This window comes from Humulus lupulus, chromosome X (assembly GCF_963169125.1).
Source record: "Humulus lupulus chromosome X, drHumLupu1.1, whole genome shotgun sequence".
In the NCBI taxonomy this organism is placed as follows: Eukaryota; Viridiplantae; Streptophyta; class Magnoliopsida; order Rosales; family Cannabaceae; genus Humulus; species Humulus lupulus.
Window position 1 is genome coordinate 201,009,059 of NC_084802.1, and position 25,675 is coordinate 201,034,733.

Here is a 25,675-nt window from a genome sequence, read left to right on the forward strand (position 1 = left end):
TATATCATTATAACTAAGTGCAAAAATGAAGTATTTATGCCACCAATTATCCATATATATTTATATTAACATTAAAAAGTAGAGGAAGTGAAGATGAGGATAAATATGTAGATATTCACACACATATATGTATAAAGTTTTAACAAAAACAATAAAAGAGACAAAATCATTTTCAACCAACAAAATAAAACATTCATATTTCAAAGCTTTGAAAACCAGCCTCCCAACTGTAAAACAAATGAGTTTCGTGCGATAATACAATATTTATCTTAATAATCTGTAGAAATGGTCATATTTCAATTAGAACAAAATAAACTTATCCATTACGCGTTTTAGTAATGTGCTTATATATGGTAAAACCTCTCTCTCTTTCTTTCCTTCTATCTTTTTCCTTTCCTTTCATTCAGACCCAAAAAGATTTAAATTGAGAAAGCCTTGAAAACCCAGATCAGTAGTTCTCTCCTGACCAAAAGCCAACTCAGAGTTAGCACAGAAGAGCTAAAACTAAAGAATAATGAAGACAAGTCTTATTCTTTCCTTGCTCTGCTTTCTCATACTCGGTTTCGCCGGACCTATGGTTCCGATAGAAGCCGCCGCGGCAGGCCGGTGGCAGCTCTTGCAGTCCAACATTGGCATTACGGCCATGCACATGCAATTGCTTAGCAATGACCGAGTTATCATCTTTGATCGTACTGACTTCGGCCCCTCAAACTTGTCTTTGCCAGATGGCAAATGTCGTTTCGATTCAAACGACACTGCGTTAAAGGTCGACTGCACGGCTCACTCGGTTGAATACGACGTCGCTTCCAACACCTTTCGACCGCTTATGGTCCAGACCGACGTGTGGTGCTCGTCGGGTTCCGTGACGACGGACGGGACCCTCGTCCAGACTGGTGGTTATAACGATGGCGAACGAAGGGTCAGGACGATGAAGCCGTGCTCATCAGGCAGCTGTGATTGGACAGAGATTCCGTTGGAACTCGACGCACGTAGATGGTACGCGACTAACCATATCCTTTCCGACGGCCAGGTGATCATCATTGGTGGACGGAGACAGTTCAATTACGAGTTCTATCCAAAAGCGTCGTCTTCGGCTAAGAACTTGTACAGTTTACCGTTCTTAGTTCAGACAAACGACCGAGCACAAGAAAACAATCTGTATCCATTTGTTTTTCTCAATGTGGATGGCAACCTTTTCATCTTTGCCAATAACAGAGCTATACTACTGGACTACAACAAAAACCGGGTCGTAAAATCATACCCTCAAATACCAGGTGGTGACCCGAGATCTTACCCCAGTACCGGATCCGCCGTCCTTCTGCCACTGAAGAATCTAAAGGCGCAATCCATTGGAGCGGAAGTTTTGATTTGTGGTGGAGCCCCGAGAGGTTCTTATATTGAAGCAAAGAATAATAATTTCCTTCCAGCTTTAAAGAGCTGTGCCCGGATCAAAATAACCGACCCGAACCCGACCTGGGTCATGGAGGATATGCCTATTGCTAGAGTCATGGGTGACATGGTATTGCTTCCAAACGGCAACGTTTTGATCATAAACGGCGGCTCATCCGGGACTGCGGGGTGGGAATTTGGCAGGGACCCCGTTCTAAGCCCGGTCGTTTACCGACCCGATAACGCAATCGGGTCCCGATTTGAAATCGAAAACCCATCAACAATCCTTCGCATGTATCACTCCACGGCGGTGCTTCTCCGAGACGGTCGAGTCCTTGTCGGCGGAAGTAACCCTCACGTGTTGTACAACTTCACCGGAGTGCTTTTCCCGACGGAGCTGAGATTAGAGGCGTTTAGTCCTTCGTATTTGGATCCACAGCTTTCGAACCTGCGCCCGAAGATTGTATTGCCCAGCTCGCAAACAAAGCTGTCGTATGGGCAAAAGGTTGTCGTTCGGTTTACTTTAAGAGGAGCAATGACACAGAATTCGTTGTCGTTGACGATGGTGGCGCCGTCGTTTACCACACACTCCTTCTCAATGAACCAAAGACTTTTGGTATTGTCGGCGGAGAAAGTTACAAATTTGGGGAAATCGACGTATCAGATTGAAGCCACCACACCCGGTTCGGGTATACTTGCACCGTCCGGTTATTATCTATTGCATGTGGTCCATCAAGAAATTCCAAGCGAGGGCATTTGGGTCCAGATAAAATGAGAGAAGTGAAAATGTATTGCATATAGTGATGAGTGGTATAGAGTTATTACTTTTTTTTTACTCTTGTTCACTAAAAGAGCAAAGAAAAAAGAAAGAAATTATATTTATTGATTTGAAATAAATGATAGACAGATAATTGAAGAAGTGTGTTGCAGTAGTGTGAGGTGGGGTTTATAAAAGATTATTATTGTAATCCTACTATCACTTTGATGGAAAATTACTCTCTAATGATTAAAAAGATTATTTACATAAATTGCTATAATTTAATATGATCAAATAGATTATTATAATTATTTTTATGTCATATATGTATTATATATATATACAAATTTTTATGGTAGGGACTGTGCTGATGTAACTCTTTTGTGTTCTCAATCTGGAACAGTTTTCGACGCGATTTTTTATGACCGTGTATATTATAGTTATTTAGAGTATACCGAAAATTAGTTTAAAGCAGATTGTTGCACGCATAACTAATTTTTTTTATTTGAATGGAAAATAGCATGTTTGAACTTAATTTTCGGTACTATAAATTATTTAGAATTTTCTAAAAATTTGCATGATGCTCTAAATAACTACAATATACACGATCATAAGAAAAATCGCACTAAAAATTATTTACGGATCAAAAATACAAAAGAGTTCTGTCCCTACTACATAATACTCCTATATATATTATAAGCTAGGTTAGCTAGCTGTTATTGTCAAACTCAATAATTAAATAATTGAAAATTTCGACTACATGTGAATGAATTTAGGATTTTCTCGTGTTTATTATTATTTTTTTTTTGAGCTGAAAATGCTTGCTGGCACATTGAATTAATTGGTATAAATGTATGATTGGACTCATTAATTAAATGATGAAAACTATATCGCCCATGGGTACAACAATATAGAATGAAATGCATTTATGGCTTTAGATAAATTAAGAAATGCCACGGATCATAAAAGGAGGTGCTTCAAACTTTACATCTCTATCAATATTAGGAAATTTGATGTATAAGTTATAACATATATACTATATTAACAATTAATTGGTTTTATTAATTATAATCCTTATATAACCACGTACATATCCCATACACACGCATACATTAATTTGTCCTTATTATTTCCTACTGCAAAACCTAATAATTTAAAGGTTTTTGACATATAAATAAACACCCTTTGGAAAAAGAAAAAAAAAGTGATGCATATAGATCAACCAAATCAAAAGTTCTATAATATAAATTTTAATCAAAGATGATTCTCTTTGCTAAAAAAAATGTCTTACACATTAGATTTTTTCGGCACAAAATTGACAGTATAAAAAGTTTTTCATCCTAAACAAAGTTTTTCATTCTAAGGAAGAAGCAGTAGTCCTTGTCCTTGTCGTTAAATACGTAGTTGATAATTACGAAGAGGATAAAATAATAAAATATACAATAATCCATGAACACATCAGCAGAGACCATTTTTTCCCTAAGCAATTGAACTAGAACGAGTCATGTGTATAAAATATTAAATAAAAAGCCAAGAATAAGTCTCTAATACTAAAATGGGCCAATTAAGGAAAAGTGAGAAACTTCCAAAAATGGTTGATCCAATTTTGCTCTGAGTTATAGTACTACTGTTTCTTTTCTTGACAAATGGTCAGATATTAGAAGAAACAACGTTAAGTTCTTTTCAATCTCAAATCCAGCCAAACTGAAGTAGTCTTATATATTTTTACATATGCATATGTTTGTTGTCTCTTCGACTGTATGTATTCTTCTATACATATTATTTAAATTGAACTATATATATCGAATTAAACAAAAGCGTAATGGTCAGAAATCTTTGTAGTTTTATACATGTGTGGTCTTTTTTATAGGAAAATCACGTAAAAGAAAGTCAAGTTTTTTCCAGCTGCAGGCTTCGTTCGGCAATAAAGAAAATGTCACAATTATCTATAGTCAGAATTGAATTCACGTATTCGAAGAAGGAAAAAAGGACCAGCTGCTAATAAAGCTAATTATATATAACCCTTTTCGCAGGAAATTGCGTGGGGATTCTGTTTTTGTAATTATACACAATTATTACAAGTCATATCAAGTTATTTTTGTTTGATTTTTTTTCCTTGCTTAATAGTGCATACTACATATAATATTAAGCAAGAAAAAAAATCAAACAAAAATAACTTGATATGTACATACTATTAGTACCAAATATATTTTTCAGTTTTCATAAATATTAAAATATTATCATCTGTTTTGTTGTTCATACAAAAATAGTATCATGAACCTTTTTTAGTTAAATTTATTTTTTCAAAAGACCATTTTACCCTTACCTATATTTTTGATCTATAATTAAAATTAAATTTAATTCTTTTAATAAATTAATAATAATACTTAAACTTTGTTTTTAACAACATATAAACTTAAAGAAATAATAAAAAATGAGAATAAAATAAATACTTAAAATAAATAAAATTGATTATTATTATTTAATATTTAATTTTAACTTAAATAAATTTATAATATTATTTATTTAAGTATATTAATTTATTTAAATATTTTATTAATATTTACAATAATTTATGTACTTTTGCCGCAAATATTCATTTAATTTATTAAATAGGGTAAATGACGGCTAAAATACCCAATGTTTTTAAAATGTTACACTTTTATACCCAATCTTTTTTAGCAATAAATATACTCAATGTCTTCAAAATGTTACACTTTTATACCCAAAAAAAATTTAGCGATAAATATACATAATGTTTTTAAAATGGTGTACTTTTATACCTATTTTTCAAAATTATTTTGAGAAATAATAAGAAAGTGAAGAAAAAATATAGTGTTATCCCAAAAATTGACATGTTTGATGTGGCACCAGAATTGGACACATGGAGTAGGCTAGGCAGACTCCCCGACAGGTTGGTCGGTGTATACCTGAAGGGTATACGACCAGCTACTACTCGACATTCTATCTCTAGAAGCTCAGCTGCTCGACATGACCCCCAGAAAACTTACTGGTCAGTGTAATGGTCACTACTCGATACGCTTGTCAGGAGAGCAGTTGGTCGGTATGACAAACAAACATACATGCTCGGATGAAAGCAGTTACACTCTCTGTTAGTACTCCGCAAGAATCACCCAACCACACACAAAGAGCACCTAACAACCCTTAAGACTTGGTCAAACCTCCTAAAAAACACGACTGTAACTACCTGCAAGAATATAGGGAGATTTCCCATCATCAGTTACACTCGGGCGCAACTCCTAGGCCACAGAGGCAGTATAACTACTAACCCTCTACCACAGTGGAGGGGGTTCAGAGAAATTGCCTACCGACTAGTATTAAAAACATACCGAGCAGCCTAGCTTGGTACTTAGCAGTGATTTTGCCATTCTGTATTGTTATTTACACTTAGAAATCTACCTGTATTCACTGGTTATTTTGTGTAAACCCTTACGATTAATACAAATCTAAGAGGAAGTAGGTCGTTACCAATCATTGGGGTCGAACCTCTATAAATCCTGATATTTCTTTATTATTTATTGCTCAATATTATCAGGTTCTTGGATCATTTAAGGTGCATCGATTGTCTAATTGAAAGCTCTCTAATTAATTATTTGACTCCGCGTTAGTTGGCTAAAAAACTAGTCAATATTTTGGTGCTTTCATTGAGAGCCCAAGACATTCACATCCAAATTCTATTGCTGTAAGGATGGTAGTTTCAACCAGAAGGTCAAGCCAAGAGCCTCCAGAGCCTGAGGCTGAAGTCTCTCCCCAAGTCCCATCAATGAGCAATTCTAATGGGCAGCGAAGTGACTTGCCGCCTAGAAATCCATCTGATGTCGGGGGGCAAACTGCTGGGCCCACTACACTAGGACACAAAGCTACTACCTCTGCTGGAGTCACCCATGCAAGAACGTAAGAAGGAATTGTTGCATGGGGTACCGACCACCCAGGAACCAGAGCTGAAGGTCTTGGATGATACGAGCCCCGAGAAGATATTGAAGGACTTGACCCTGAGATTGATCAGATAAGGGAAGTCGTGGGGCAGATGCAAGATCAGCTTGCCACCATGAACCAGGGGCGAGCCACTGCGCAGGAGGCCCTTAATGAGGCTTTCAAAAAACAACGGAGAGATTTTCAAGAATGGATGGATCGACATGCCCGGGAGGTGCAGGACGGACATGAGGACATGAAGCGCCGGACTCGGGAAGCTGCTGGATCCATACACAATTATATGCAACAACAGCAAACCTAAGGTATGGGAACTGATGCTGGAACTACTCCCCAAACCAACAACGTCCTCCCGTTTTTGGTTTCGGTGAAGGTGTCAGTCATGGACCAGAGGCTCAGCCTCAGAATGGGAATCAGGGTCCGACCAGGAGTCACAAATCTGGTCGGGGTGCCCAAGCGAACAACAATAGGCGACCCTTACCAGCTAATGAGCAGGTTCTACCAAGGCGTGGCATGGGATAGGACCAAGCAGGAAATTTTTGGCCAAGATCTCAAGGAAGTGGCCGTGATAGAAATCCTGGTGTTGCAGGACGGGACGGCAACCCTCAAGCTCCAGCACCGAATAGGAGTGGTCAACCCCAAAACTACCGGCAGCAACCTGGTTGGTACAGACAACATCAAGAATACTGACCAAGGTCCTGAAGAGATGAGCCGGAGGTTAGTAGCTCATACAGGCCTCATTATGCTGATGGATATGACCATGATGAAGCAGCAAGCCAAGTTCGCCAACAGAATAATCAAAGTCAGAGAGGTAACCAGCCCGAAGGATCGTTTGTCCCATAAGGGCGGGATATCCCGAACAACCAACCACCTCGAGGTGGAGGGTTTCAAGGAGTACCTCTAGTATCAGGCCGAGCAGACATGCAGATTATTGGGGGAAGGCCTCGGCCAAACTCTGTTTTCCACCGAATGGGACCCATGGGAGGTGAAGACCTTCGAGATGCTCTTAATCACAGCAGGGAAAATTGGGATTCGAACAACATAGCTCTGCCTGATTCTGTTCGAGACCTGAGAATGGATGAGGTTCGCAATGCAGGACAGTTCTGAAAGTTGCAGACCCTAACATCCAAGCCCAGCTAGATCTGTTAACCTGATTGGTAAGGGGCTTGACGACCCCCAAGTTAACAGATATTGAAATGGAGAGGCAGAAAGGTTCCCCACTTTCAGAACGTATTAATCAGCTGCCCATACCTGCCAAATTCAAAATGCCGATATGGAAGATGTACATTGGGCTGGAGAACCCAGTATCTCATGTTCAGAACTTTGAACTACAGACTGATTTACAGGGAGTTCGGGATGATTCCAGGTGCAGGATCTTCCTGGCCACTCTGTCAGAAATCACCCAGCAATGGTTCTTCAACCTACAACCAGGGTCGATTACATCGCGGGATGGATTTGTACGCACATTCTATTCCCAATTCTGTTCAGCAATGCCCTTTCCCGCCGAGCCAAATTACCTGGTGGACATAAAACAAAGAGATAACGAACCTTTGAAGGACTACATTCAATGTTTTATGCGGGAAGCCACAAGAGTGAAATCCCTTAGTGATGGCGTTAAATTAATAACCATCAATTCGGGAGTTAAGGTAAAGAGTCTATTCTAGAGCAGTTTGAAAAGGAAGTTTGCACGTACCACCCAGGAGTTCCTTGATCGAGCAGATGAGTTCATTAAGCTTGAGGAGGCCGAGCGAAAGGTGGATAATCCAATTCAGAAGGCTACTGAGGAAGGGAAAACATATCTTGGGAATACCACTAACCCTGCAGAGGGAGAAATAATGGGACTAAGAATGGAAAACGTAGTACTGGGGCTGGAAGTAACGGTAACCAGAATGACAATAAGAAGCCTAAGACCACCGAGCAGCTCGAGCCACGGGAATATGTTCCTAAATTTACTACTTACTTCATCCTCTTGGAGACCTGGGCGGACGTTTTTAATGCCACACATGCTGTTGTACCATACAGAAGACCTCCACCAATGAGGAGGGATGTTAATAGATGGGATATGATCAAATTCTATTAGTTTCACAATGACTATGGTCATGAAACCAATGAATGTAACCACTTGAAGGAGGAGATAGAATTCCTCATTCGACAAAACAATGCTCATCTGAAGAGGTATGTACGACCAACTACTAACCAACATCATTAGCAGCCTCCTCAGCAACAGTCTCAGTAGTATCAGAGCAACTAGCCTCTCCTACCACCACCAGTTGCTGGTCGGCTAGATATGATCTGTAGCGGGTCGCATTTGGCCGGCAACTCCGGCGAAGCTCGAGAAAGATACGTTTGTTCCCTTAGGCAGGAGTAGGAGGAAGATGTATTGGTTGTCCAGGAGTGTACTCCCAAAAAATCTCACTACGAGTGTGAACCCATCACGTTCAGCGAGAAAGACACAAGTCACGTACATCATTCGCATAACGACTCGTTGGTAGTAGAAGTACAAATCGCTAATATAATCGTGGCCCGAAAAAATGATTGACCATGGGTCATCTGCCAACATCTTGTTTAAGAATACCCTGGAACCATTCGAGCAACTATTGTATGGGTTTACAAGGAATGGCATGGTCCCGTCAGGAAGCATAAGGTTGCCTTTGATGGTGGGGACAACACCTAACAGTAACATTGTAATGGCTATGTTCGTGGTAACATACATCCCTTCTTCCATACAAAGCCATGATAAGCTGACCAACCCTATTAGACTTCCGAGCAGTCACTAGGTATTAAAGGAAGAAGTGGAGAAGCTTTGAAATAATGACTTCATTGGGGAAGCTTTCTACCCAGTATAGGTATCAAATCCCGTGTTGGTATCGAAGCCTAATAACATGTGGAGGGTGTGCATAGATTTCACCGATTTCAATAAGGCATGCCCGAAAGACTGCTTCCCACTTCCGAGAATTGACCAGCTGGTGGACGCTACAGCCGGCCATGAGATATTAACCCTTATGGATGCCTATTCAGGGTACAACCAGATAAGTATGCATTCGCCCGACCAGGAGCACACCAGCTTCCGCATGAATGTGGGGTTGTACTGTTATAAAGTTATGTCGTTCGGCCTAAAAAACATTGGAGCCACGTATAAACGACTGGTAAACCGTATGTTCTAAGACCAGATAGGAAATAACATGGAGGTTTACGTGGATGATATGTTGGTGAAATCTAAAAAGGTTGTGGGGCACATTGAGGACTTGGAGGAATGCTTCAACATTTTGAGGCAGTATAGAATGAAATTGAACCCCCTAAAATACTTATTTGGTGTGGGGTCGGGAAATTTTTTGGGATTCATAGTGAACTCCCGGGGGATTGAAGCAAACCCTAAGAAGATAAAGGCCTTGCTAGACATGCCCTCACCAACCAGGATCAAGGACGTGCAAAGCCTAACAAGACGCATAACAGCACTAAGCAGATTTGTGTCCAAATCTACTAACAAATGTATTTCATTTTTCAATATCCTCAGAGGTACAAAGAAATTTGAATGGACCAAAGAGTGAGAATAAGTTTTCCAAACTTTAAAGCAGCAGCTGGCACGACCCCTGATCCTTTCAAAACCTCTGGAGGGCGAAGAACTGTGCATATACCTAGCAGTAACTCAACATGCTGTCAGTGCAGTCCTGGCCAGAGAAGAAAACAAGATTTAGCATCCAGTCTACTATGTCAGTAAAAGGCTGGTCGAAGTCGATAACAGGTATCCTCTAATTGAAAAATTAACTTACTGTCTGTTCTTGTCGTCTAGAAAACTTCGACCATACTTCCAAGCTCACCTCATAAAGGTTCTTACCGACCAACCACTGAACCAAGTCCTACAAAAGTCGAACACCTCTTTTCGGCTACTCAAATGGTCTATAGAGTTCGGGCACTATGATATCACCTACCAGCCTCGAACAACAATTAAAGGCCAAGCTCTTATAGATTTTGTAGTGGAATGTACCGTGTTACCAAGAATAGATGAAGAAATGGTCGAGCAGTCATTGGAGTCTGGACCACTGCCCAGTACAAGTGTTGAGCAAAACAGCGAGCACCCAACGTCCAACATTGTTCATTGTAAGGAAGAACCCCAAGTCTGGAAGCTACACGTCAATGGCTCATCTACCAACCAGAAGTCTGGGGCTAGTCTCACACTAATCAATTTTGAAGGGAAACACATCCATTGTGCCCTTCGTTTTGGATTTAAGGCATCTAATAATGAAGCGGAGTACGAAGCATTAATCGTGAGGTTGAGGTTAGCAAGAGAAGTGAAGGCTGAAGTCTTGGACATATACAGTGATTCACAATTGGTTGTCAATCAGGTCCTTAGTGAGTACACTACTCGGGGAGTAAAAATGATGGCTTATCTTGATAAGAAAAAAGAACTGCTCGCTCAACTCAAGAGGTACAACATCCAACAGATACGAAGAGAATAAAATGCCACAGTAGATGCGCTGGCCAAACTAGCCAACAGTGTTGTGGTGGACAAAGCCAACCTGGTTCCTATTGAATACCTTATCGAACCAAGTATCAACCTGCTAGAACCAGTCTTTCTTATAGACAACACTCCATCCTAGATGACCCCGATTGTAGCTTATCTGGAACACGGAGTCCTACCCAACATTCACAATGAATCTAGGAAACTGACGAGGAAAGATGCTCGATACCTAATGTTGGACGGGGTTATGTACAGAAGGGGGTTCTTCATACCATTACTTAGGTGTGTCTACCAAACAGAATCAGGACAGCTGCTGGAGGAGGTACAAAATGGTTCATGTGGGAACTATGCAGAAGGGCAAAGTCTGTCTAAGAAGATTTTAAGGCAAGGTTACTTCTGGCCAACTATGAACGAAGATGCCTTTGCATATGTTCGAAGATGTGACAAGTGCTAGAGGTTTGTCAAGATACCTCGAGTAGCCCCAAATGAGCTTACTTAAATGCAAAGTCCATGGCCCTTCGCTATTTGGGAAATTGACCTTATTGGTCGGTTACCAAAGGGAAAAGGGGGCGTACAGTATGGAGTCGTGGCAGTTGATTACTTCACAAAGTGGATGGAAGTTGAGCCACTGGCAACAATCACTTCCAAAAAATTACTAGACTTTTTGGTGAAAAATATAATTTGCAGATTTGGTCTACCCATGAAGATAGTGTAACGACCCAAAATTACTATTAAGGCTTAAGTGCCTTGATTAGTGTGTCGGGAGGGCATAATTGGTTTATGTGTGATTTAATGATTAAATGCATGATTGTGTGATAAGCATGCTGATATGATTATATGGATATATGAGATGCATGATTATGAGTATTAGTATGCATGTATGCCATGTTTAGATTATAGGGGCATATCTGTAACTTTGGCCCGTTGAGGACATAAATGCGAATATATGTGATAAATTGTTAAGACCACATTATTATGTGGATTAATTTTTAGCTTATGGCTCGAGGCAGTCCTGGTGAGCGGTTTAGCGTTATAGTCACGGTGGGGATTTATACCCAGCTTGGGGGAGCCTGGGGGAATTTCTGGGAATTTGGGAAATATATTGGAGATTATTAGGCATTGGGGGAAAATAATTGGTGATTAATTAGATGACGGGATTTAAGAGGTAAACGTTAGGGACACTTGAGGAATTAGCAGGAATTGGGAACAAATGACCAAAATGCCCTTAGAGTGATTAAAGACTTGGTGATATTTGGGAGGGCAAAAGGGTCTTTTGGTGTTTAAAAGGGGATAAGTGTTATTATGCTTTTTAGACTTAGTGGAAGTTGTAGAAAGAGTTAGAAGTTGAAGGACAGAAAGAAAGAAGAAAAAAAAAACTGAGATCTCTCTCTCTCTCCCTCCCACACGATTTTCTCTCCTTTCACCCTTTCTTCTGGATTTTGAAGCTATAAGCTCAGAGGAGGTTTAGGTTAGAGCTTAGGGCTTTGGTTCTTGGTGAAGCTAGGAGGTTCAGCTGGAGTTAGTGTCCAATTAAGGTAAAGTTTAAAGAGTTTGCTTTGAATTTTCTGACTTTGATGAAGTTGTTCCTGAATTTGAGTTTTAGATGAAAATTAAGGGACTTGAGCTTGGGAACCTAAGGAACTAAAGGCTAGAAGGGCAGAGAGGGCAACCTAGGGTCGGATTCTCCATTAAAGGCAATAATTTATGGGCTTGATCATTTGAATTTCTAGGTTTTCTGGTTAAGTTCTTGAGCTTCAAGCCCAATCTTGGTTCTCTGTGTTTGATGGTGCATGTGGCCAAGTTTGATGTTGTTGGGCCATGTTGGATGAGATGTAGTGGATGGTAGGCTTAATTTGAAGTGTGGTTAAGATTTGGAGGGGATTTATGGAGTTTTGGCACAGGGAAATTCGAAGGAAAAACTCATAGGGTTGTTGGTGCTGTTGGTAGCATTGTAGCGCTAGCATTAGAGTGCTACAGTTCTATGCTTGGCTTTTTGGGGAGCGTTTGTCTCTGCTTGGAGCGCTGTAGGGCCCACCTTGTGGTGCTGTAGCGCTACCCTGCCTCCACAAATGTGTTTTGTGTATTTTTCTTAGGGTTTTTTCTTGGGGGCTCGGGGGTCGATTTGTAGTGTTCCAGAATATTTACTTAGCTAGCTAGATAGTAGTAGTAGTTAGTATTAGTTAGTAATATGTTAGTTACCGCAGATTTTGGTTCAAACCGGGACTTAGTTGGAAACTCATTGCAATAGTTGTGGATTTTATAAGTTTAACCTATAGTTTAAGAATATTAATTATAACATAAAGTTTGATTAATATTGCTGGTCCTAGATATATATTTATTATAACCTAAGGTTTAGATAGAACCATTAAGAGCATGACACTTGTCATAATTATGATTATTAAGGAATTAAGTATTTTTGATAGATAGTTTAAATAAAAGAAAGATCTAGAAGCTCTAGAACCTTCCTGCTTCTGTTAGGATCGTATTATATCTCAGTCAAAGTTGTTTATCCAATTCAAATTATGCTGAAAAAGTACAAATATATTTTTAATATATCAACATATGTCGATATATCGCAGCATAGGGGCTGATATATCGCCTATGGAAGATACAGAAAACACATCGACTTTGCACGAATGATCAAACGATGCTCGGGAATACAGGGGGAGGCGATATATCGCCTATGGGGAGGGCGATATATCGACTCAATTTATGTATTTTTTGAAAGTTTAATTTTTGAATTTAAAAAAATACCCTTAACCACTTCGACCTGCCTTTGAACGATTTTGACCGAGTTCTGGGCGTCAGTTGAAGGAAAATTCAAATATTTTTCAATTTATAATCATTTATTTATTCAAATTAAAAAGGGGTTAGTTTCACTCCTTGAACTCTATAAATAGGACCTAGTGCTCAGCCATTTTCTTCATTCTTCAAGCATTTGATCAGAGCCTCCAAGGTGCTAGTGTTACTATAGAGAGATACACTTGGGTTTTGGGTTAAAGCTTTATCATTCTAAGCTTTTATAAACACTTGGGAAGTGAGAAATATTGTGATTTCGATATTGAGGTTTAGACCAAACCATAAGATCATTAAAGGTATTTCTATTCCTAAGTTCAATTCTATATGGTTCTTTAGTTTTCTTTATTCAGATCCTAACTCTTGTTTATGATTCTTGATTAGGTATTTAACATCTTGAAACTTAAGGTTCTTCTTGGTAAGTTTCTTCTTGATGGTTTAGTTCTCATTTCATCTTTATTCTTTAGAGATTCTCACCATTTTACTGTTGGTTTATAGGAGTTTCTAATCCCGTTCTTGTTCCCAAATATCCCGACTTTTGGTAAGGAAAATAGGATAGATTTTATATTCTTATATGTTATAATATGTTATGATATGATATGTTATTGTTATGATATGTATATGTATAGTATGTTTTATAGTCCTTGGGCATATGACTTGTTTAGCTAGCAAGCCCCAAGAATTTATGGGCATATGACTTGCTTAGCTAGCAAGCCCCAAGAATTTATGGGCATATGACTTGCTTAGCTAACGAGCCCCAAGAAGTATGATGGCCATTGTAGTCCTATATGATATATGTTTTTGATAGTCATATGTTTTTATAATATATGATATAGTCTTATGCTTATGATTTATGATGTATGTTTTTATAGATTTTCCTTGTTGGGCATTAGGCTCACTCCTTTATTTTTAGTGTGATGCAGGAAAATAGATATGGAAGGCGGAAGGATTCTTGGTAGCTTGACTTGTGTGTTAAGGATGAATGGACTGCGTTGACTACGTGTTGATTGAGGATGACTTTATTTAGTCTTATGTTTCTTTTGTAATTCCAAATTTTGCTTTTAAACAATTGAATTAAAGTTTATGTTTTATGTTTTATTAAACAATGGGTACCCATACCATCTTTTATATCTTATTTTGTAATTTGCACAATATTTATTTTGGAGTTTTAATAAAGTTATGATTATTTCTTATGTATATTTTCTCAAAAATAGTAGTTATGTCCTGTAGTCTTAATGGTCCAAGGTCTTAGAAATAGTTGGGTCATTAAACGATTCCACCACCCTGTTTGGTGGAATTGGGGCCTTCTGAGGGTTCGGGATTGGTCTCGAAGTTAGGTTACAGAATTGATTGTTGATGAGGGTTCTATTTTACGGTTGTGAGTAGGTGTACGCTAAGGCTCGGACGGGATCATGCTCAAGGATCATTTCTATTAACCAAATTGCTTGGAATCAAAGGTAAGAATATGCACCCGGTTATGTGGTTATGTTGGGACTAAGAGCTCCCTAAACTTGTATGTAATGTCATAAGATGGTATTATGCCATGGGGACATGTGATAAACGGCCTAAGAGTGTCGGAGTCACTATTTGCGCATAGGGCGCGACTTGGCCACTGGTAGCTGAGGTTATGTATATAATCACTTAGCTCGGCCTAAGCAAGCCGGAGTCAATGGGACAATCAGAGGGTGTGGCCTAAGGGCGTCGACCCTGGATATTGTGTTATATGTTTATTGTTATGAATCTAATGATTATGTCATGTTTATTATTTGGATGAATGATTATTGGTTTGCATATTGATATCGTTGATTATGTGAGCAATGTGACTTGCTGAGTATCTGTTTGGTGATCTGTGAATTATCTAACTGTTAATTATCGTTTATGATATGCATTATGGTTTTCTTGCTGGGCCTTGGCTCACAGGTGATACGTGGTGCAGGTAAAGGCAAGGGCAAGGTGGACCAATCCTGAGTTAGAGAGCTCTAGGGCTGAATGTACATAGTCAGCTGATCGGCCACCACGACCGGGGGATGGTACAGAGACAGGAGAACCTAAAAGGTCTATTTTTCCATTAGAATGGCCTGTGGTTGTATATAAACTTTGAAATTTTATAAACTATCCTTTAAAACCTATTTTGGGATCCCATGTATTAAACATTTATTTTAATGAGAAAATTTCTTGTTTATGACCAAAATCGTTTAACCCTAACCTAATTATGACTTTAGGGTCACGTTTTCAACTATACAACTTGATTAGCAAGTTTGCACTTTTATAATCACGCAGTGTAACGACCTTGGTTATCCAGGGTGTTATAGATAGTGTCCGACAACAGCACCCAGTTTGACAGCCAACTGTTCACTGATTTCTGTGCCAAGCACGGCATCACAAAAAGTTTCTCAGCAGTCTCGCATCCTCAAGCAAATGGTCAGGTAGAAGCAGTTAACAAAACTTTCAAAGACACTCTAAAGAAGCATCTAGAATTGGCTAAATGAAACTGGCCTGAGAGATTGCTTGAGGTACTTTGGTCATACAGGATTACCGTGCGAACAGCTGTCGGTGATTCCCCCTTTGCACTCACGTATGGGTATGATGTAATGCTGCCAGTCGAGATGAATCCACCATCTCATCGACGTACAGTATACGAAAAACATCGTAACCACCAATTGTTGGCCGAGTCCTTAGACTAGATTGAAGAAAGATGTGAAAAGTCAAACATACGCCTGGCTGCCCTCCAGCAAAAAGGGAGATCTAGTCCTACGAAGAATATTCCCAGAAACTCGAGATGCCTTAACTGGTAGGGGTGTTCATATAAACCGCAAATCGCGGTTTGGAACCAAACTGCACCGCACCAAACTGCCAAAAACCGTAATCGGTGAAACCGTTTTTGATGGTTCGGTTTAACCAGACCACTCAACGTTAACAGTTTGGTCACAGTTTCTAATTTTTTAAAACCAATTAAACCGAACCGGACCGTGATTTTTTCTAAAAAAATAATTTGTAGAAATGACGGTTCAAAGGTTTGAACCCCTGCACTTAAGTTAAAATAAAGTCTAATAAACCATCCAAGTCAAACAATTTAATTGTTTAGGATATGTTTTTAGTAATATTTAATACGTGCACAAGTTTCCAAAACTAAAACAAGAGAAATGTAAAGTCCCACATTGTTTAGAAAGTAAACATTTCTTTTTCTCACTTCTATAAAATGATTCAAAATATTTAAACTTACAACAACAAAGACAATAAGATTCTTGAAGACTTTTATGGTCTTAAAAGCTAAAGCTAAAATTATTATTATTTAAATATAATTATTTACTTAATTATTTTATAATAAAAAAAGAATAATTTTTAATAATTTGGTTATATGGTTAAAACCAAACCAAACCGCACAAAACTATTTATTTAAGGTTTGGTTTGGTTTGGTTTTTTAATTTTAATGGTTTGGTTTGGTTTTTCATTTTGAAAAAATAGCTTGAGCGGTTTGGTTTCAAAATTCTTCTAAACCGCACCAAACCAAACCGTGCACACCCCTATCAATAGGAGTGCTAGGGCGAAGCTGGGAAGGTCCTTACCAGGTTACAGAAATAGTACCGCCCGACACGTACAAGCTAGCACGGTATGACCAAGATCTCCAGTTAGTACCTGTCCCCTGTTACTGGAATGGAGAACACCCGAGGAAGTACTACCAAGAAAGATCACTTTTAAGTGATTGTTGACTGGTTGGTACAGGCATAAACTGCCCATACTACCGACCAGCTCAAGTTCACTATATTAATTATGCACAGGCACGATTTTCCCATTTATTGTAATAATTAATATTTATGAATGTAAGCTACATTGCAACAACACAACTTGTATGGTTAATTTGTAATCAATAAGACACGATTTTTGTCCATTTGTACAAGCCTTATTTTTACAATGATTATCTTGCTAAGTAGTGATTTATTTCACAGATTATCGGCAGTGTATGAAACCTTTATAGGTTTTGGCAAACCCAAGTACCCCCAACAGGTTATTACGAACAACTCTGGTCAATTAGCAAATGACCAAGAGGATAACCCACGAGTTATGAATCCAACTCGGTCACTTGGGGGCACCATAGTCATACATGGACAAGTAGAGAGAAAAGTACGTAATAAAAAAGACTTAGAAACGTTAATCTTTATTAATGTTTAAGTTCTTGGGCGTTGTTTGGTATATACCAGACAAAAAAAAGGGCCATAAAACAATTTCTATAGATAGGGTTGAACAGTTTTTGTTTACAACTCATTTGAAAAAATTGAACAGCTCTGATTTACAGAGCCGCATAGTTCCAAAAAAAAGTATACACCGAGTAGCAAGAAAAAAATAAAGGCATGAGCAAATATATAGTTAAGACAAGAAGCATTTTATAGAAAGGTAAAATATTGCTCGAGATTAAAGGCTGCTTGACTCAACAATGTTGTTTTCACCAAAGTAAAAGATTGCTCGAGATTTCAGGTTTCTCAGCTCAGCCATTTTTGTCTTTGCAACAATAAAGAAAAGCTAAAAAAACAAAGTGTTTCAAGGGTCTTGAAGTTGACCGGTTGGTTGGTCTTGAGGCTGGTCGGCAGGAGCAGAAGTGCCAGTCGAAGCATTCATACCAGAAGGCAGAATAGAATCCTCAGGAGCAGAAGGGTTATCTTGTTCGGCAATAGAAAAAGCAAGATCCTAGACAACTGGAACCTATTCGGTGGAAACAGTATGGGCCTAGGCTTGTTCTCGCTTAGTCTAGTATTGCATAAGCTCATCGAGAGCCTCCAACAAATAACTGTAATCCATCCCCTTATTGCACACCCATAAGTCATAGAAAATGCTCATGCCAAAAGCCTCGTAGGCCGTGGCATCAGTGACCCTGCCAGCTTTCTCTTCATCGTGAGCCTTCGCTAGTTCATCCCTCTCTTCCTGAATGTCTCTGCCCTCGGCACCATTCTTCACGGCAATGTCCTTCAGCTCCTCCACCCTTCTCTCCAGTCGATTGACATCAAGATTCCTCTACTCGATGACAGTCTTGAGTCCCTCGTTTTCTTTGGAAATATATTCGAAGGTCTGCTGAAGATTTCTAACTTGTTGGGTCAGTTGGGCAACTTGAGAAGCTTTGTCCTCGGACTCTTTTTTTAGTAAGCCAATCACATGTTTGCTCACCCCTTGGCTTGGTAATGAGCGTAGCTGAGAGCCAGCATACTCTGCTATATGAAAAGAAGAAATTTAGAACAAGTAACAAAAGAGAAAGATTAGTTAAACAACAAGCAGAACAATTATTTACCCTAGCAACATCCTGAAGACCAATGCTAGTGATGTAATCCAGGGATTTGATATCGAGGGTATCCATGAATTCAGCTTGGGAGGTGGACACCTTTTTATATGTCCTTGTTAGATGGGCAGGGCTTTCTTGAAAGACTCGTGGACCTCCTCAGTAGGGTCCTTAACAGCGCGTTCTGAAGCTTTGCTCAGGCTGGCCAGCTCTGGTACAGTGGCTGTACGGGTAACCTCCTCGGCAGAAAGTCCTTTTCTTTCGCCAGATTTGCATGATGGTGTATGTGCCTTTTCTGAGAGGAAGTCTTATCAGGGGTCTTCTCGACCCGCTCGGTAGCTTCAACAGGTGGGTCAGCTGTCTGACACTTGGCTGAGGGATCTTCACTGCTAGGATCACCTATATGCTTCTGGGAAAACTTCTAGAAAAATATAGACGACATATTTGCAAAATAAAAGAAAAAGATTAATAAAGGTGTCGAGCAGGGTTAGAGCAAGCAAAAAATCATAATTAAGCAAAAGTAAAAGCAAGTTGTGAGAAGAGAATCAGATCACCCTCTTTGGTTTCCCCCGATCAGTCGGTTGCCTCGAGTGGAAGATCCCCATCACTGCTTGATGAGTCTGAATTTATATGCTCTATTGCAGCCTGCTTGCCATTTCCAGGCCGTGGGGCAACAACAGTTTTGAGAGCACCTTGCTCAACAAGCTCCTTGATAGCGATTCCGGCCAAGCTTCTTGTTCGGTGGGTTATGCAGGTTCTGGACGGAGGAGTTGATGACTTGGTTTGCTTCTTTCTAGGTGGTGGACTGGGCGAACTAGCACTGAAGGGAGGTTTCCTAGGCGATTTCTTGGTAGGGGTGGCACCCTTGGCCTTCTTCTTAGGATCAGGGTATAGCCCAATAGATACAACTCTTTCTGCGGTGGTCAAGGCCACCGGATCTTTATGGTAAGGGTCCAGAGCAGCTAGTTCTTTGGCCTTTATCTCCATCTCTCTGGTGGGGGCCGGCCAGCAAAAGGGGTCGTTGCGACTGAAGGACAGGTGATTAGCAACAATGTTTTCTATGACGAAGTATTGGCTGGCATACTCCCCAACCTTGGAGATATCTTCAGTATTCGCTTAGTAAATGTTGGAGTCTCGGTGACTAAAGTAAAAATACCTTGACCTACCTTATTGAGGGTTGGAATTGAGGTCAAAGAGATAATTTATTTCATGTGCAGTCGACAGTGGACAGTTTAAGGATTTGTACAAAACATAGAGAGTCGAGAGGAACTGCATGCCCTTAGGACTGATTCAGTGTGGCAGAAGTGGAAGGGTGGCACCAGCGTTAATATGAAATCTGCTCTATACGTAGTATTGGGCTCCAGGGTGCTCGGTAGTCTGTACAGCAATAGGTTTGAGGATGTTCTGCAACTATTTGTCAGAAATAGTGCTAGCAGGAGCTACGTACAGGGAGACCTCCGTTGTCTCAGAGGCAGGGTTAAGAATGGCCTCGGTATCTCTGTGGCATAGTCTGTTTTAGCTTCTCATTCCTGCCTTGAGGTGCTCAGCTCTTCCTCAGTGGGTGGGACCTCCTTTGCATCCCCGGCGGTGGCACAACATGCCACATGGGAATCTTCCTCCTTCGTACCATGGTTAGTTTGTTTGCGAGTCATTAATTGTTCCAAGTGATGAGTTACAATCCGATTTAGTGGTCACCTTCCCTCTGCGTATACAAGAAAAAGGGAAAGGTGAGGTGAGAGCACCGAACAGTGTTGGTCGGTAAGGATGTCATAGGTTATACCGACCAGCCCAGAACAAACACGGGACAACATACCAAACAGAAGGCACATCAGATTAAAAGTAGGTGAACTCGAGAAAGTGGAGGGTTTTCTCCAAAAAAGTTTTTTGAGTAGTGTTCTTCATGTTCTTCAAGAACACCGAGCGTAAATCAACAGAAAAAGGGACGTTAAAATGGTTCAAATAGATTACCTAGGCCAAAAGCTACTCAAAATATTCATCTATATTTACAGATTCAAGCAACATTTATTCAAGAAATCTAGGGATTTATCAAGAAAGTTACCCATGGTCACAATTGAAAAAATGTAAAGAAAAAAGAAAGCATTATGCATGACTTCCAGGAATAACAAAAGGGAAAATGGAAGACTTACTGGTAGCAAGCGACTGGAGCGAGTGCGGTGTAAAGAGCCTCGGTAGAGCACGACTGAGCAATGGTCGGTGTGGGAGTTTGAGGTTCGAAGATCTCCGAGTACTGGTAATGTCTAGAAGAGGGAGAGAGTAAAATGATATTAGGGAAGAAAGATGTTATTTATAAGCCAGATGCAACATCTTCTCTCCTCTCACGACATTAATGAGTCGTCTCTTCAACTGCTGTAGGCATTCCTCCCCAAACACATTAGCATGTCCTTCCAATCACGTCGCCTAAACCGTTAGGTATGTCAGCCACTTTTTGGTAACTGCACGGTACAATTAGTAGAGGAGCATTATGGCGCTTCATGGTTCCAAAAAGAGGCGGGAAAAACTAAAAGGTTATTTCTTGGAAATACTAAGGCTATTAACTACTCCAAATGTTATGCCACGTAGAAAGGGGCGTGTACCCCTGACCAGGTTGGACAGTATGGTCCCAGAAGAAAAGTTTTCATGTTGCCTTTACATCATTGCAAACTTGGGGGGAAAATGTTATCCCAAAATTGACATGTATGGCGTGGCACCAGAATTGACACATGGAGTAGGCTGGGCAGACTCCCCGACAGGTTGGTTGGTGTATACCTGTAGGGTATACGACCAGTTACTACTCGATATACTATCTCTAGAAGCTCAGCTGCTCGATAGGAGCCCCAGAAAACTTACTGGTTAGTGTAATGGCCACTGCTCGGTACGCTTGCTAGGAGAGCAGCTAGTTGGTATTACGAACAAACATACCTGCCCGGATGAAAGCAGTTACACTCTCCATTAGCACTCCGCAAGAATCGCCCAACCACCCGCAAAAAGCGTCCAACATCCCTGAAGACTTGGTCAAACCTCCTAACAAATAGGACTGTAACTACCTACGAGAATATAAGGATATTTCCCATCAGTTACGCTCGGGCGCAACTCTTGGACGACAGAAGCAGTATAAATACGAACCCTCTACCACAGTGAAGGGGGTTCAGAGAAATTGCCTACCAACCAATATTAAAAACATACCATGCAGCCTGGCTTGGTACTTAGCCATGATTCGATCGTTCTGTATTGTTATTTACACTTACAAATCTACCTGTATTAATTCACTGGTTACTTTGTGTAAACCCTTAAGATCAATACAAATCTAAAAGGAAGTATGTCGTTACCAATCCTTGTGGCCGAACCTCTATAAATCCTGGTGTTTTTTTATTATTATTTATTGCTCATTTTTTGGCTCATTTATGGTGCATTGATTGTCTAATTGAAAGTTCTCTAATTAATTATTTGACTCTGAGTCAGTTGGCTAAAAAACCAATCAACATATAGGATTTTAGTTCTTTCTAAAATTTTAAATTATTTTCACTTTCAAAATAATAATAATAAAAAAAGATTAGTAAATTTTTCAAAATAATTAAAACTTATATTTTTCCTTTACTTTTTTTAAAAAAAAAACTATATTTTAAATATATGAAAATATATAAGTTTTTAATTATTTTAAATCATTTTTATTAATTTAATAAAATATTTATTAATGTTAAATTTAAAATAGTTATTTTGAGAAATAATAAGAAAGAATTTTTTTTAAAAATAAACAAAAATTAAAATCCTATATTTTACATTCACTTTCTTATTATTTATCAAAATAATGAAAAATAGGTATAAAAGTGCAACATTTTAAAAATATTGAGTATATTTTGTTGAACACCACAACACGTGAAAACATAATCACTTTATTATTACAAAAAGTAATTACACCAAGACTTGAATACAATATTTTATCACAACACACTCTAAACACTTACACACTTTGTTTTAGAGCACTCACTTTTAACTTCTCTCACACTCTTTTTAGACATACTTATATATATATATATATAGGACTCACTTAGACTCACTTTTGGGACACTCACTTTGCTACAATCTTAGACACACTTGAAAGGGACCTAAGGTCCCTATTTATATTGTTCTAAAGTTGGTTGCCACAACCTACCATTATATGTTAGAAATTTCTAGCAAATTGTATGACTAAAAACTCTTGAAGCTTCTACAAAGCATGGCCATTTTCTAGACATCTTAGATAAAATAATATTTCAATGGGCTTGGCCCAAAATGCTAGAAACATCTAGCTATTATATTATTTGTAGGAAATTCTAGAACTATTAAAGTCGGTGGTGACTTTAACACTCCCCCTCAACACCGACTCTTCATATTGAGTTGTTATCTAAGTTTCTCAAATCTTGTAGCATTAAGCCCTTTGGTCAACAAGTCTGCTACCTAGTATTCGCTCTTTACTTTGTGCATCTTTAGCTTTTCTTGTAGTACTTTTTCTCTCATAAAATGATAATGCACTTCCACATACTTTGTTCGAGCATGAAAAACTGGATTTTCTGCTAGGCGAATAGTAGATTGATTATCACAATAAAACAGCATTACATAATCTTTTAACGGATGTAGATCCTTCATCAATTGCATCAACCATGTAATTTCCTGAGCTGCCAGTGCTGATGCTCTATATTCTGCTTCAGTGGTTGACAAAGACACTGTTGGTTGCCTGTTGCTACACCAAGATATAGCTCCAGATCCAAGCTTGAATACATACCCAGTAGTTGATCGACGGGTATCATGATCTCCAGCATAATCAGCATCACAGTATCCAACTATCTTAACCTCATCTTTGACATACCTTAGCATTCTTCGGACTGCTTCCAAATGAGGTTTCCTTGGGCGTTGCATATACCAACTTGCTATGCCAACTACATACGAGATATCTGGCTGAGTCAATCTTAGATAAATTAGGCTACCAACCAGCTGTCGGTACATTACTCCATCTTGCAAGTCCTTCCCTTCATGCGCGCATAACTTGGCATTAGTTTCCATAGGTGTTGAGATGGGCTTGCACTCGAGCATTCCAAACCTTTGCAATAAATCTCTTGCGTACTTTTGTTGACAGAGAAATAAACCTTCCTTAGTTTGATCAACTTCTAATCCAAGGAAGTGTTTCAATTCTCCAAGTTCCTTCATTTGAAAGAAAACTGACAAGTTCTCCTTTGTTTGACAAATTTCTGCTTCATCATCGCCAGTGATGATGAGGACATCAACATATACCAAAAATTTTGCGATCTTTGCTTCCTTTACTTTAACAAATAAGCTTGAATCTGCATGTGCCATGACATATCCACTCTCCATTAAGAACTTAGCAATCTTGCCATACCATGCTCTTGGAGCCTGCTTTAATCCATAGAGCGCCTTTTCAGTTTACAAACATACTCAGGATGAACTTTATCCTCAAATCCTCTTTGTTGGACCATTTTTATTTCTCGATCTAACTCTCCATGTAGAAAGGCATTCTTCACATCCATCTGCCATAGTCTCCAGTCTTTACATGCTGCAAGCACCAGCAGGACTCGTACTATTGTAATCTTGGAAACTGGGCTGAACGTCTCATCATAGTCTAGCCCATACTGTTGAGAGAATCCACGAGCTACTAACCGGGCTTTATATCTCTCAATCGATCCATTAGGACGAGTTTTTACCTTGTATACCCATTTGTAGGAAATGGGTTTTACTTCCTTTGGCTTTGGCACTAGCTCCCAAGTTTGATTCTTCTCTAGTGCACTTATCTTTTCTTTCATAACTTCTATCCATTTAATATTCTAGGATGCTTCTTCATATGTATCTGGTTCTCTAAACTTTTCTTCTTCGGCTACACCAGCATTAGTGTACTTAGGATTCAACTTCCGTGCTCTTGTTGATCTCCAAGGTTGTGGGCTTACATCTTCAAGTTGAATATCACTTGCATCGTCTGCTGCTCTTTGATGCACTCCTGTTTGCCAGGGACTTTGTGTTGCCTCTTTGTTGTCTTCCTCACTTTTTTTTTCTTCATCCATTTCTGGAGTCGAATGTAGCTCAACAATTTGCTCCCCCATCTTCTTTTGCAAAGTGTCTTCTATTTCTCTAGAATCTGGCAACTCTTCCTTTTGTGGAGACCACCATGATGAGGCTTCATCAAATACCACATTCCTTGACGTATAATATTTTCCAGTATTAGGATCGCAGCACTTCCACCCTTTCCTTTGGCTATCGTATCCCACAAAGATACATCGAATTGCCTTCTTGTCAAATTTGCTAGGTAGATGACTTGGCACGAACATGTAGCATACACAGCCAAACACTCGAAAGTGACTTACTGCAGGTTTACAACCCCACAGTTTCTCAAAGGGTGAAATGAACCCTAACTTTGCTTGGGGAAGTCTATTGATCACATGAGCTGCTGTCTTCATACCTTCTGCCCAAAATCTTCCTGGAACATTCTTCGCATGTCGCATGCTTTGACATATCTCTGCAAGGTGTCGATTCTTCCTCTCAGCTACTCCATTCTGTTGTGGAGTATTATCACATGTGAATTGAGGGCGTATGCGACACTCTTGTAGGTAGTGAGAAAATTCATCTGATGTGTATTCACTGCCATTGTCTGTTCGCAAACATTGATTTTTCTCGCCAACTTCTCCTTTGACTATTTCTTTGAATTCTTTAAATTTTGTAAAGGTTTCAGACTTTTCTTTTATAAAGAACACCCATACGTACCATGAGAAGTCGTCAATGAATGTAAACATGTACCGCATGTCGCTGATCGGTGGTTGCTTGACTCGCTCGAATACGTCAGAATGGACTAGCTCCAACAGTGCTTTGGCTTTGAACTTTGAGTCTTCATACGGTAATTGATGTGCCTTACTGTATTGGCAGCCATCACATACAGTCTCTGTTCTAACTTCGAGTTTAGGATGACCCTTCAACATAGATTTATTCATCATCACCTTGAGTTTATGATAGCTGACATGTCCTAGCCTTGAATGCCACAAATCTGTTGTTTCGTTCTTTCGAGTCTTTTCTACATAAG

At 39.4% G+C, this 25,675-nt stretch overlaps 2 protein-coding genes across 2 annotated transcripts; one reads left to right on the forward strand and one right to left on the reverse strand.

The window, feature by feature from the left end:
- Positions 1-221: 221 nt before the first annotated feature.
- LOC133804372 (aldehyde oxidase GLOX-like) lies at positions 222-2,417 on the forward strand. The gene has a single exon (XM_062242537.1). The coding sequence runs from the start codon at positions 515-517 to the stop codon at positions 2,162-2,164; it is 1,650 nt and encodes a 549-aa protein (XP_062098521.1). The 5' UTR covers positions 222-514; the 3' UTR covers positions 2,165-2,417.
- A 20,635-nt stretch (positions 2,418-23,052) lies between these two features.
- Positions 23,053-23,964, reverse strand: LOC133806628 (uncharacterized mitochondrial protein AtMg00810-like). The gene has a single exon (XM_062244722.1). The coding sequence runs from the start codon at positions 23,962-23,964 to the stop codon at positions 23,053-23,055; it is 912 nt and encodes a 303-aa protein (XP_062100706.1).
- Positions 23,965-25,675: the final 1,711 nt, after the last annotated feature.